The sequence below is a fragment of the Pholis gunnellus genome (assembly GCF_910591455.1).
Source record: "Pholis gunnellus genome assembly, chromosome: 11".
Lineage (NCBI taxonomy): Eukaryota > Metazoa > Chordata > Actinopteri > Perciformes > Pholidae > Pholis > Pholis gunnellus.
Genome location: NC_136538.1, coordinates 16,531,891 through 16,546,778, shown reverse-complemented (window position 1 = coordinate 16,546,778; position 14,888 = coordinate 16,531,891). Strand labels below are relative to the sequence as shown.

Genomic DNA, 14,888 nt, shown 5'->3' with positions numbered 1-14,888 from the left:
CTAATCACAAACTGGATGATTCTCCAGGACGTATGAAAACTTTTGGCAGAGCTGGCAATAGCCACAAATGGGTTACAGATGTTCCAAACTCAAAAGCCTTTTTGGATTCTGACAACAGAAATAGAAGTAATCTTTTTAAACATAAAGAAAAAGAAGCAGAACTCATAGAAGTATGCCTCTCCTCGGAGAATACGATCTGGTGTTTAATTCTCTCGTTTGGGAGGGCTGATCTTGGAAAAGCAGCTCAGAAAGCTTCGCTGCCAGACGCTGTGAGTCAGAGTTTTCAGAGGGAGAAGGATCATTTCCTAAATAGCGCGCAAACAATCAATGAAAGAAAATAAACCCCAGCTCAAACCCGTGTCTCTCAGAAATCTTGAAATTGGTATTTAATAACATCACACTACACCAGTTTATTCATTTCTAACGCTGTGTTTTTGGACAGACCGTGTGCTCTGGTTCTGTGGTTTTCATGGACCTACAACATGACGTGACGCTCCCCACAGATTTCACTTGCGGCTCGTTTGCGAGGTCGTCCCACACTCTGGAAGGAACATTTTCCACTCGGGGACTGGAGAGGCGTATTAACTTACCTGCACTGATTTCTTGAATAATTACACTGTGTACTCTACCATCTCGAATCTCTGCTAATAGCCCTCTGAGACAGCTTAGCATCCTCACCTCACAGAGTCACACACTTTAGAGACTCTCTTTTATATCCTGACGTCTTTTTCAACTGACAGCGAAGCAGCTCATTCTATTTTTTACTCTCCTCTTGCTGTATTTCACATCTGAGTTGTGTGAGAAAGGTGATGAAATGCTCCTAAATTACTCTAAACCGGTGTGATGCATGCCGTGGACGCTCCCACACCGGTACCCGCGTCGACGGAACAATAAAACTGCAAAAAAACAAAAAGGAAGCGAGGAAGATTTTCCATGGCACGATGATGTCAGGGCCACGGCGGCGGTCGCTGGGTTCACAGCGAGCTTTCAGAGAAAACTACTCTGCAGTTGACGCAGAGCCAAAACGGGCTCAACGGGCTTAGGACCAACAGCTGGTTCTGGTTACCTAGCAACTCCCAAGCTGGGGGCCTCAGTGATGGGATAGTCCCGGAGCGAGAGGAGGAGGAGGAGGAGGAGGAGGAGGAGGAGGAGGAGGAGGGGGGGGGGCCCGAGCCGATAACCCAGCGTGCTTTCTTTGTGGCAAGTGCAGCAGCGGGACAGGAAAAGCTTGATCTCATGATATCAAATCTTGCCCCCTCAAAAAAGGCCACCGGCCACCCAACCTGGCAACCCAAACATGGAGCACGAGGTTTGCACAAGTGGCACGGTCGGTGTTTCTCTGCGGCATTTTCCAGGGAGATATCAGGAACACAAACATGCTCGCAGTGGTACTACGCACACACACACATACACACACACACACACATCGACACACAGTGTTTGGCTGCACTTAGCTTCACACACACACCCACTGATGATAACCGTTAATGATCAGTGATTAGCCAGGATGTCACAGAATTTTGTTAAATAACACGTTCAAGGGCATTCGCAGCTCTCGATGCCAACGCTCCCGTCTACTCTACTTCTGTTCTCTCAGTGCTGGTTGTGTATGTCCACCTGCATGCTACGCACAATATAAAAACAGCTTGTTAAACTCTATAACGGCGCTTACATACTAACAAGAAACCGGCGCCTGTGTTCTTGGGAGTGTCTACTTTCTTTGGAGCGTTTACGATCCCTTGGCATCTGTAGAAAAAGAAGGGAGGTGTAATCTTTTTTTTGGCAGACTTGCCTCCTCCAGGCCCCCACCGGACCCTATCAGCGCCCGGCTACACCGCCGCCACCCCGGCCTGTTTCTTGTTCCACTATGTGGACACACAAAGACCTTGTTTGTCCTCCCTCTGCCTGCCCTCCTCCAAACTTATCACCCCCCCCAAACGCCCAGCCAAGAGGGGCGAGGGAGGGGAGAGATAAAAGGATGAGAGAAAAGGGCAGGGCGAAATTACATGTAGAAGAAAGAAAAAAAGGGGGGGAAGCATACGCTGACATAAAGATATCACAGGTGGCGTTGTGGTAAACACAACACAAAGTGAGAGAGGAGAGCATCCATCCATCACCGTCTCTTCTATAAATGTTATCTTTGCTCTGCGAGTAAGGCCTGGAAACAACCAGGGTCCTGAGACAAAAGCAGCTGCCAGTGCTGATGAACAGCGGACAGTGCTCTCGAGCTATACTTCCCATGCACACACACACACACAAGTGTGTGCAGGTTAGGAACATGTATACACACAAACCTGAGAGGAGATGGAGATAAGGCGTTCAAGCTGCGTTTCATCCACACAGGAAAACGTATGAAACACATTTAACACATGTCAATCTGCAGAATTCCTTTGCCTGTGAAATTTAACACATTTTTAGCAGTTCAGCAGTTTTTGTCCCCGTGCACCTTAAAGTTATGTTTACTGCTGGCAACATTGATTACTATTAGTTTACACTGAACAAGCTATTTTTGCGATGTTGACACCGCGGGAAAGAAATGGTGAGAAAGTGTGTATAAGCTTCTGATTATGATTACGAGCTCCAAGAGTCCCACTGCCATTAAACATTTGTGGTCAAAACTCTATTTTTCATCACATTTTTCACTACCACTAGTTATTTTTTATATTTAATTCACTTGATGTTAAGCATAAAAAAAGAGCACTAATAAATCCACCGTATTTTTTTAAAGTAACGAGCCCCACATTGGTCTTTATGTCCACAGTACATGCCTGAATACACACGCTGTGACACACAGCATTCACACACACACACACACACACACACACACACACACACACACAGGACCACCTATTGACTCACATGGAGCCACTCGTACGCCCATCCTGCTGTGACCTGTGACCCTTCAAATGACGCTACAGCTCTCATCTCACCTCCTCTCGCTGCCGTGCAGAGTTCTGTGGTTTCAAAAACCAAGGAAACACTGACACGCTCACATTGGTGCTTGCCCTCATGCGTGCACACATGCACACGCACACAGTTTTCATGACACACTTCATTGCAAAAACATAAGAGGCTCATTAGCTTTTAAGCCAAATCCAACTCTCTCTTCCCCCACCTCTCGCCATTACACACACACACACACACCACAGCTTTTTATTATTACCCTTGATGAGTATGTCCACACACACACACACACACACACACACATATATGCACGAGACAATTTGAAACATGCTCCTTGCCTGGGAAATGCTGTCTCCACATTCTTCAAATCAGGAGCTGCACATGGCAGAGGAAATGTGGCGGAGAGGGACAAAAAAACAAAAAAGAGAAGAAGTGGGGTTGGGGGGGGGGGGGGTATTCTCACACAGTATGTCCTGGGGTTATCCTCTCCTCTCTACCTCCTCCTCCAGCCTCCCTCCTTCCCTCTCTCTGTCAGCTATTGCTCTCCCACTGCTCGTTTCCAAATCCGTCCTCCTTCGTCACCTCACCCCCAGAAGCTCCATTTCTCAGACGACTGGTACTCTTGAGCGGTGTGTGTGGGGGGGGGGGGGGGGGCGAAAAAAATGGAAGGTGGCACAGGAGGGCAGTGGGTGAGGGGGAGGACGGGAGAGCGAGAACTACGATAGTCACCTCCCGTGCGGTCAAAGCAGCGGCGTCAACTCCTTTAATCTCCAAAAGAGGGGGGGGGGGGGGGAGGGAGAAAAAAAATTGGATCTCTACTCGTCTTCAGCCAGAAATCAGCACTTCTGAGCGTCCTCCTCTTTCCGCCTCTTCAGCCAGATCACTCATCTTTTCTCCTCAGCCTCCTCTCTTCCCTGCTCTGTCTCCCTCTTGTCTCCCTTCACGGCAGGTTTGGGCTATTCATTCAGACGTCAGGCTCACTCCGTCAGCCTTTTGTTGCGAGTCACAGAAAGACAGAGAGAGAGCGAGAGAGGGAGCGCGCACGAGAGAGAGAGAGAGAGAGAGAGAGAGAGTGAGAGTGAGAGAGGAAGGGGTGGGGGGAGAAAAATGCTAAAAGACGAGAAATGAACAGAGAAAACAAGCCGGTGCCACAGCTATGCAGAAGGAAATAAAAGAGGGAGGTAAATAAGAAAGACCAAAGAGAGGGAGCAAAAAATCCTTGAAGAGCACCAGTCACAGCGAGAGGTGCAGCGCTCCTGGCACACGTTCGACTCCCTCTTCCATTCTCTCCGACCTTCCCCTTCGCTCAACATATTTTCCTTCTTTTTTTTTTTCCTCCCTCCCTCCCTCCCTGCCTGCCTTTCTGTTTTATTATTTGTGATCCGGCCTTCATGGTCCTTTAAGAGTGCCAGCCCCTTCCCCCCCCCCCCCACCCCCCACTCTTCTCAGTCTCACTCCGTCTTGCTCACAAACTCTCAGTCTGCAATTTGCATCCTCGCTCTTTAACAGGAGTTGATTGGTTTTGCCTTCCAACGAGCCATTAAGCGCGTCACTTCTAGGCTCCAACGCCAGCGTTCACGTCAATGCTTCATGCATCCACAAAGGGACCCGAGACAAAGGTGGAAATCCTCAAGACACAGGTGATGACTGTTTCATACGAGGAGGACGAATGCCGAAGCTGAGGTGTGTGCACTCACATGTGCATTGCAACCAGACTGGAAGAATGGCATGCAAAGACAGGTTAAATGTTTTACTATAGCGCAAACATCTGGGCTTCAGTCTTTTGAAATAGAAAACCCTGCAGTTACAAAATGAATCCTCATATGTAACAATATCAACTCTCTACACACCTGCTACTGAGCTCTCTGGGGGATCAGTGGTGGTTGTGTGTGTATACTTGCAGACACAAGCACAAAGGATTCCTACCCGTGAACTTATGGTAACACTTAGGAAAATCCTCCCAGGAGTCTAATTGATCCTGTGATCTAAACCCAAGCACTGGAGTAAACAGCAGGTTTACTACTAGGCAGGTGTGAGACGTTGTCTCTCACGGACGCTTTGGAAAGGATTTTGATAATGAAGGTTAAGAAGGGCTTCCAGGTCGTCATACACACAGACACAACACTGCTTTTGTGAAAGGGGGAGCATGCATTCTGAAATCTGGCATCCGTTACAGTTCAGAAGTGCAACCATGTTGATGATCAAAGGCAAACATTTTCATTGTTCAAGCTTTTCAAAAGTAATAACTCACCTATTTTCCTTGTAATGCATAAACGCTATTTGAATGTCACCTCAGGATATATACAGTATGACGGACATTTTCTACAATTTTCAGATTTTATAGAGCGAACAATTTATCAATTAGAAAATAATCAGTAGATTAATCAATAGTTAAAAAAATGATAGCTGCAGCGGTAAAACCTTATGAGTGCATGACAGATATGTCAGCAGCAGTATTGTCAGATACTATAAGTAAGACATTACAGTGCACAACTGTTTTATAGGCTGTATTGTTTTTATCGCTTTCTTTCTTAATTCAAATTTAAAGATGCCATCAAAGCATTTATGACTTATACAAATATAAATTTGATTTTTCCTATAAAAAGGTTTGATTGCCTAATAAAAAATGAGCTCATTAAAAAAATCCCAAATCTACGATTATGCAAATGTTTTTCATAAAATAAGTGTTAGTTGCAGACCTCTGATGACTGAGTGAAGAAATGAATGTGTTACTGTAAGAAACTGTAAGAACTAGTACTCTGCTGTATTGTGCACACTGTGTTTATTGTAGTGTACCGCGTGTATTGATCGTGAGTTCAACAGGAGTGTTGTGAGTTTAAAGGGTTCCATTGAGGAGGTTTTGTTACAACATGTAATCAGAGATCACAAACCGGGGCCGCAGTAAAAAAAAAAAGGCCTCATTCATGAAAAAGAGAGCGCTGGAGGGAGAACAGGTCTACGGTAAAAATATGACCTCCAAAAATTCACCATCCCATCTGCCTCTTCTGATCTACACGATGTGCTGTTGCCAAATGATTGAAACACGAATGACGGCGAGAGGAGAAAGAGAGATGGCACAGCTGCAGGTGGACAACAGATGTTGAGGCTCTTTTGTGTACTTTATTTCTATTTTATTTTTTTCAGGGAGGCGATTGCAGCACATCAATTCCTGTTCTCCCATTCATACCCCGTCTGTGCAGCGCTCCACCTCTCCAACACCATCCCTCTCCTCCACCTTTCTCTTTCTCTGTGACTTGAGCCAACTGGCCTGATTAGAGAGAGAAAGAGATGTAAAAGAGGATGTGTGTGTGCGTGTGGGTGTGTGTGTGTGTGTTGAGGAGATGAATGTTGGAAGGCGTTGCTTATTACACCTTTCATGTGTGCTGTAGGCTTAGTCGAATAGAGTGTGAACAGGCATCCATGAAAAATGAAACAGTGATCCGCGGACAAATACACAGACATGCACAAACGCAAAGAGATACTGAGACAACCAGCACCTGGCTGCTTTGACTTTAGCTTCCTCAAATGTGTTGTTTTGGCCAAACATCAGAAAAGAACATTATATAAATTAAGGATCAAATATGGAGTGATGGCTGCTCACACGCGTACAGACACACTCAAATCCTCTGCCCCGTGTGAGACTAAAAACACTGTGGAACACAATCCCAGTTACAGCCCTGTGTGATCCTGAACACGACTGACATGCCGACTGAGAAATGTTTCATATTTTCCTTCGGTGCAAATGAGATTCATCTGCACCTCTAAACATATCCCCCCCCTCGCTTTTGTTAAAACACAGCCAAGCAAAGTGTCAAGTTCTGCAACGCCTGGTCACACACACACACACACACACACACACACGTACACGTGCACACACACACACACACACACACACACACACACACACACACACACACACACACACACACAGTGCATACAGAGAACATGGTCATCTTTGTCTATTCACTCTGATTTAACACCCGTGAAGATTTCATTTTCTGAAAATGAATAATTCAGGGCGACTCCCCGGTCGGCTCTTGAGAGGAGACGAGGAAAGGAGACGAAGTGAGAGAATACGAGATGATAGGATAGAAAAGGAAGCAAGAGGATGAAAGGAAAGGAGAGTTAGGAGAGGATAGGAGGGGAGGTAGCAGGACTGAGGAGAGTAGGAGTCAGGGTCTTTACGGTTCTCATTTCACTGCTTTTATTCTCCTTTCTTTTTTTTTTTTAGCTACAAATGTTTGAGCATGTGACCTCTTGTATTTGTCCTTCCTCCACTGCTGCTTCTACAACCTACAGTTAATCACTTCAAGTCTCGCTGAAAGGATGCAGCAAACTGGCCAGAAAGAGCTTTTTCACCTCCATGATCAGATTTTACCTTTCAAGGTCCACTTTGTGTTGATGGCACCAGTACAGACTAATATCTGTATTTTGTACAAACAACTACATCCACAAACAAACAGACACAGACGTGCCTCGCTGACAGGCGTCATTCACTCTCAGAGGGAATTGTGTAAAAATGACACTGACGGTTCAAGCGTTCTTTTTCCTCATAATAAAAATAAACCACATAAAAACTTGAGGTTGTCCTCCTGCTATCCTTCCCTCCTTCACTTGCTCCAAGAAGCATGACAAGAGTTTCCATTTTTGTAATCTCCCGTTTGCACTCCTCCACCGATTTCTAAGACTCTATCACTGCCTCTAAAGCAGTCAATACTTCAATATTCAATCTAAAGCCGCCCTCTGTGCATTTAACTCCATTCCTGGGTCTTGCTGGCGCTATCTTCTCCTCTGTTCTGCTGCTTTTGGTTGGGTTCAATCACCTCCCATCCACCCACTTCCCTCGTTTTTCCCAAATTTTCCTGCAGACGGGCTCTGTAACCCACAACCACAGCAATGGATGAATGTGCTGAGCTGGGTATGACGTTTGTTTGGAGACATATTTCTCCCATTACCTCAACCCCCCCCCCCCCCACCAGCCGCCCCCCATCTCTACTCTCTTGAGTTAGGAGAGTGTCAGAGAAAAATCCTTTCCTACAAAGATTAATTTACAAAGGGAGGGGAGACAAAAGAGAAACTGGGATCAATTTATACAAAGAAAATGAGTACTTAGGATTTGTATAAATCAAATGCTGTGAATGTGACCACAGACATTATTCAGTCATGAGGGGGAAGAAAATCCCTGCCTGATATTAAGTGAAACATCTGGAGGTGAGAGGAACTCTGCACTGTGCCACGACAGACGCCACACCTGCCAACAGCAGCTTGCCCACAGACACAAAATACAAAGAACACACACGGGCTGTTTAGAGTTTGTGATGTGGGAGGATGGGATGTCCCCAATGTCCCTCAACATGGAAAACACAGCAGTGTCCTTGATGATTAAAAGACATGGCCATCAGCTTTAATTATCTCAACTTTGCAAATTTGGTTTGGCTCTAAATACTACGACACCCGTAAGCCTTTGACGCTCTTGCAATTGGGAACAAAATACTCCACCGTAGTCAATCAATTCATGCAAATCTGACCTAGAATGAGATAATGACTTGATTATGTTTCCAAAATGAGTTATCTCCTCTACATTTCTATGGACCCAAGATTGTAACTTTGTTTTTTTATTAAACAACCAGATATATTCTGACACGTTTGCTCATCTTTTGTGCAATTCAACCAAAGGATTTTACACATCCAAGCCTTGGAAGTACTCCAACTGCCAGGCACTTATTATTGTATCCAGACCAAGTCAACAGTACTATGACTTACCTTTTTAATTTGACTTTTTACAGATTGAAACAGAAGAGGCTTTACATTTTCAAAAGGCACAATTACGATAATGTCTTTGTCAATCCATTGTTGCCCGCAAAACACCCCAATTGAATCCACTGGCTGCATTACTAAAGGTTGCAGCGCTGGTAAAACTATATAGCAGAGTGACCAGCAGCATAACGAAAACAACCTTTGAAAGTCAGCCCAGATTAAGGCCACAGTTTGACCCTCAAAGTATAAACGCAACACTGACAGCTAGCCTCATCTCCATTGAGAGTCCAAGGTTGACTGACAGCTGTCAACGCCCTGTTTCCCCTCCCCCACCCTGCAAGCAATCACCATCTATCAGCAGCTGGACTCTCTCTCTCTCTCTCTCTTGCTTAATCCCTCACTCTGTGTAACAACTGCCGGAAGCGCTGACCTGGACCCAGTTAATACGTAATCTGCCATCTCCAAAACTAATACGCCACAACCCTCCCCCCCCCTCCATCATCACGCCAGGCCTGAGCGAGGAGGAAAAATTGCGGCTACTGTGTCACGCAGATCAAAACTGACCTGAGCCGGCATCCGGTCGCCGAGCCAGAGTCCACGGAAGGAAGCCAACACACTCCGCAGGGTGGAGGTGAAAGAGTGAAAGTCCCACAGTATCATATACGGTCATTATGCCGGGGTGGGGGATGGGGAGGCCTAGTTAGTCATATAAAGGCGGGGTCTTGCTCAAGGGTATTCCACAAAGCATCATATACGGAGGAGGGCGGGGGCATGCCATCTGTATTTACACAAGGGCTGTTAGTTCAGAGAGACATTCTTTTTGGTTGTGGGTGCAAACTCACTGCCGTAACTAATTAATTGTCTGACGCTTTCAGAATATCAGGCGCTCGTAACAAATTGGATTTTGAGGAATGCAAAATGTGTTATTGCTGCATTATAATGTTATAAATTTCAATAATTTATTTGAACTGAGAGGCTAAATAGTATTTTGTCGGGTCTAAAATGTATAATTCCCTTAAAAATATGCAAGAAAATGCTTTTATTTTGTATTTATCGCCCACACAAAGGATGAATATGATTAATTAATACTTTCTTCCTGATGCATTAGCTTAACCAGACATTTTGATAAAAAGGAAGTAACATGTACATTTGCGGTGTCTTCTGACAATGGACCGACCTTTTCACTGGAGGCAAATCTGCCTACGATTACCACCAAAACCCACGTTGCCTAGCAACATACAATTTAGGAATATGCTTTCAGAGCAGCTTTGCGGCTGTGTCCATTAACAGATGAAATTACCAAAGCAACAAATGTCAGCCACATGCAAATGAGTCTACTCTGCTGACTGTGTGTGTACCAACAATGCGATGCACGTGTATGTGGCAGACTTGAAGAAATCCTTTCAAAGGCACGTGTCCTCCTGAGCTAAGAGCAGCAGTCTGTTTAAACAGTCAAGCAGTACGAGTCTTTTAATATCTCTCTTAGGGCCAAAATATCTGAGAGGCAAGAGAGAGCAATCATGTGTTCCCAGTCTGCCTCGGACCCCCATTTTATTCCATTTCAACCTACTGGCAATGCGAGGTAGTTCACAGAGTCCAGCAGAAAGCCAGGAGGCTGGTCTGAACAAAATGAAAATATCTGTGGATTAGTGCGGCAGTAGAAATGGAGGATCTGAAGGATTAAACCCCCCCCTTCTCTCTCTTCTCATTACAACCTGCACGGAGAAAATTACACACAATCACACATCGGCCGGCAGCGCTGTGATTCGATTTTATCTGTCCAGTGATGCTGCTAGTCGGCCTCTGGTGAGCAGGTGTTGACGGAGAAATCAGTCCTTATTGCCCAAAATGTCTGAAATATACTTTTATCAGGCCTTGGGAGTGAAAAGAAGATAACTTTGTTATGCTGAATTAAAGCTTTAATCTGATATGGGTAAATTATTCAGGTAATTACACAATGGCTGAATTCATTTCATTTCAGAAAGGAAACAAAACATGAATTTGGGACAAAAAAACAGCTGGAAAAAACAACTACATAATGACAAGTTTGCCTTTAACTCAACAGTCAGGTCAGTAGTCCACAGCAACAGCAGCAGGACTGATGGACGGCTGTGTATCCTGATTGGCTGTAAAGACTTTCCAGGCTACTCTGATGCACCCACCTTATTATCATAATGCAATAAAACAACCATGTGTACAACAACAACAAGAGCTCGGGGGCTGTGAAGAGCACAAAGGTCTTCATCAAAAACAGCTGCAGTTACAATGGCACCACAGCTAAAGAGCTACATACAACTAATCCTGCAACGTTATGAATACTGTATAGTTGAGGCAGATTAAATGATTTTAAAAGTAGCCTGAGCTTTTGATTTTGCTCACCAAGAGAAAATATCTTTGCAAGGCGACTGTGCCAAATTCAAAACACACACATTGTTCACACATGCACACACACACACAAACGCCAGGACACAGTCAACCCTACCGCACACTATATCTGACTTTTCTGATGATAGAAGTCTTAATGTGAACTGTTCACACATGAACACAGCGACTGACAGACTGTAACGTGAAGTCAGTGTGCAGTTGTTACAATTTAAAAAGGTATCAGAAAGGGTGCTGACAGCTGTTCCTCCCAAACCCTCCATACTGCGCCTCATCAAGGCTGTTTTGTGTTGTATTTGATTGGGCGATATGTCATTCTGACAAAAGAACCACATGAGATTACTGAAATAATAAAAAGGACTTGACACAAAGTATATGGAAGTCTGACAAATCTGGCTCTCACAGAGATAAGCAGACAAGAAAGCCGGATGTAAGTATCGTTTTAGGATCGTGGCAAATGTAGAAACCAAAATTAGGACAGGGAATGGATTGCCAGAATGTCTAAGCAAAAGTTATTATTTTTCGGTATTAATCATAATCCTGACAACAGCTTTAGAAAAGGGATAGTCAGCAAGCAATGTAGATTTCACTCCACTGGACTAGAAGAGAAAGAAAGCCACACCATTTATCCATTGTTGATGTAATGAGAACAAACACAGGACAGCAAACAAATGACAGCACTGACCAGAAAGATAAAACGATTTACAAAAAGTGCTCACTTAATATTCTCATTGTGTTTGGGCTTTCTTAAGGTCACACATCATGCATTACACCAGCATGCACATTCAGCTAAATAGATCACAAGCCCCTCAGCTGAATGATGGTTTCACAAACCAGTATACAAAAAAACCCACAAAAAAAGCCACTGGTTTGACAGAGCTGGTATGCACACCAATGATTCATCACAATGAAGGGTGAAAATAGATTTCTGGTGCCCTCTTATTCTCTAAAAGCAAAGACTGCAACCCAACACTCAAGTTGTTGCTTTCAGTATACTCAATGGCTCTTAGAAATGTTAACCAAATTGTGAAGGCATGATATGATTCTCAACAATGCAGCAGCAGTGCTTCGTGGAGCTATTCAAAGCAGTGAGAGGATTTGAGAAAGGAGTCTTACATAAAGCATGGCAAAAATGAAGAGCTCAAGCACAAATCAATTTGCTTATCTATTTAAAATATGTGAAACAACGATAAGAAAGTGCGACCAAATTTAACAATTAATCAAAAAAAGAAAAAAAACAGATGAGGATGAAAGGAGAAAAAAAGGATTTACTTGTATCTGGTGACGCCATAGTGGACACGATGACTGGTGGACCCGTGCGCCGACTTAGTTTCTGGTTAACAGCCAGGGAACTTTGGCCTGGGGGTCCCATAAGGACGAGAGCATTGTCCTGTGCAGTTCCCCCACCCTTACGCATCATCTGAGGACTGGGGTGAGGGCTGTGCATGGGTGACAATGGCAGTACGTTCCTGTCCCTCTTCATCAGCTCCATAGGCACTGTGTAATTGGTAGAGTACGCTTTAGGGACCTGTTGTGGTGGCTGTGTTAAAGCTGGCAAGGATACAGGCATCTGCTGTGGCATACCTGAAATGGAGTGCATGGACCCTTGTATGGAAGGCATTGACCCAGTCATTTGCTGTGGCATCATCTGCATACCATGCATGGGCATCCCTGACATTGTCCCCCCAGAAGAGTAGGCTGACATGGGTCTTGATTGAACAGGCATAAGTGCTCCAGTGTATGACCCCGGGGAGCGAGGTGGTTGACCTGGGTAGCCTCCAGAGGCTTCCATGAGGTGCTGAGACGGGGCACTGTTGGGCCTCCTACCCATTACATCTCCCATCCTTGGGGAGATGGTCTGCATGCCCCCAGGGGTCTGTGGGTGCATCATTTGGGCATCCAAGGTTAAAGCCTGTGAGGGGTGCGTTGGATGATGGTGCTGCTGGTGGTGGTAGATGTCTGAGCGATGGCTAAAGCTATTGGAGCGGCCTCTCATGGGTGTCTGAGGTTGGGAGGGGGCTGGCGGAGCCTCAGTGGCACGCCTGCAGTTGTGGACCAGGCGAGACAGTACACGAGCCTGGCCGAGGTTGGGGGCGACGGTGCGGACATCATTCTCCTCCATAACAGCCAGCATGCTAGTGGAGTCAAATCCCTGGTGGATAAGTGAGGAGATGGTGCTCTCGGAGAGGCCCTCATTTCGCAGCAGGGCAAGGAACTCAGGGTCAACTGCCTTCTTGGGGTCCAAAGGCAAAAGCGTCTGTGGGGCAGCGGGGGGAAGAGGAGGAAGTGGAGCAGGAATTGGAGTGACTGGTGGAGGAGGGACTGAAGTTTGGGCCGCCTGCGCAAGGGCAGGTGCAATCGGAGCAACTGCTGCGGTCTGCACTGTGGCAGGTGGAGCGGCAAGTGGAGCCATCATAGAAAGGTTAGGGTCAGAGGAAGGCATTGTAGGTGGAGGTGGCAGGGGCTGTTGCTGTTGCAGATGCTGCTGCAACTGTTCTTGCTGAAGTTGCTGTTGCTGTAACTGCTGTTGTTGAAGCTGTTGCTGTTGTAATTGTTGCTGTTGAAGTTGTTGCTGCTGTATTTGTTGTTGCTGAAGTTGCTGTTGCTGTAACTGCTGCTGTTGTATCTGTTGCTGTTGAAGTTGTTGCTGCTGTATTTGTTGTTGTTGCTGCTGTTGGATGGTGTAGGGTGAGGCGGTCTCTTGCCTCATAATCATACCTTGACTGGAAGGATCTACTACTAGACAGGTGGCACCCTGCTGCTGGGGATCCAACGGACGACCGTTAATATCAGTATAGACCGTTTGACCGGTCATAGGTGGAGGCTCACTGGCATACCGAGGAGATGCATGCTCCATACCATAGTGCGCAGGAGATGGCTCCCGAGACGGTATGCGCTGTTGGCCATCTGACGTCATCTTGGCAGCCGTTCCAGCAGTATAACTCCTAGTCATCTCATGTGCGGTTGGAGGGGGAGGAGGAGGAGGGAGAGGCGATGTAGGGGCTTGAGGTCCTGCTCTTCCTCCCTGACCTTGGTCCCACACAGCACGAGCCCCAGGTGCAATCCCAAAATGAGAGCCAGACCTACTGAGTGGGTGCGGATGAGGCGGCGGAGGCTGGTGTTCAGGCCGGTAAAAGCCCTCGGGTGGCCGAGGAGTCATGGCCGGGTCATGGGAATAGTAGTCCTGATGCGAAATGGATCCTCGTTGAGCCATGGGCACTCGTTCGTAATTGTTTAGATCAGGAACAGAGCCCTTCCTCAGCCCCCGTGGGTCCTGTCGCTCTGCGTAAACCTGTCCGTACAGAGAGTCTTGGCAGGAATACGGGTTGCGTTTCAAATCCAGGTCAGGGGGATGCACTCCTGGTGGAGGTTCGTACCACCCTCCTCCCTCTCCGTATGACAGAGAGTTCCGCCGGCCAGCTACTCTTGCCTGCTGCTCGTAGACACCCTCAGTCCTGTCCCACTGACCCTCATTCCCCCCTAATGTGTCCCAACTGTGGGAGCGACCAAGACTCAACTGTTTGTTAGGGACAAGCATTGGCAAAAAAGGAAAAAGTAGAGAAAAAGATTACGGAGGAAAAGAAAAAATAAAAGCACAAAACAGAAGAAAATGTTCCGCTTCTACCTGTGTTTGTGAGAGTTGTCTTTCAAGTCTTCTTGTACTGTAGCACCAAAAAAATGATGATGAAGCTGTGTCTACTGTTTCACCTGATATCGGGTTGTAATATTGTAAGTCCGCGCTATCAGGTGACTCCCCCTTTGGCTGTCCGTCCTTGAATAATTAATCACTGGTCATGCTGCCTTGTTGCGCGCGAGGAAAGAGGACACCACACACAAACACATTA

General features: G+C 46.1%; 2 protein-coding genes across 2 annotated transcripts in view; both read right to left on the bottom strand.

Annotated features, from left to right (window-relative positions):
- The window catches only part of LOC306703340 (C-terminal-binding protein 2-like), a gene marked incomplete at its 3' end in the record, with an annotated part of 56,481 nt that overhangs the window by 14,642 nt on the left and 26,951 nt on the right, over nucleotides 1–14,888 (bottom strand). The window lies entirely within an intron of this gene.
- On the bottom strand, nucleotides 11,611–14,581 carry LOC306703200 (uncharacterized protein; the record flags this gene model as incomplete). Its single annotated transcript, XM_079169080.1, has 2 exons — nucleotides 11,611–11,642; nucleotides 12,316–14,581. 2 exons carry the CDS (start codon nucleotides 14,579–14,581, stop codon nucleotides 11,611–11,613), a joined length of 2,298 nt encoding a protein of 765 aa, XP_079025206.1.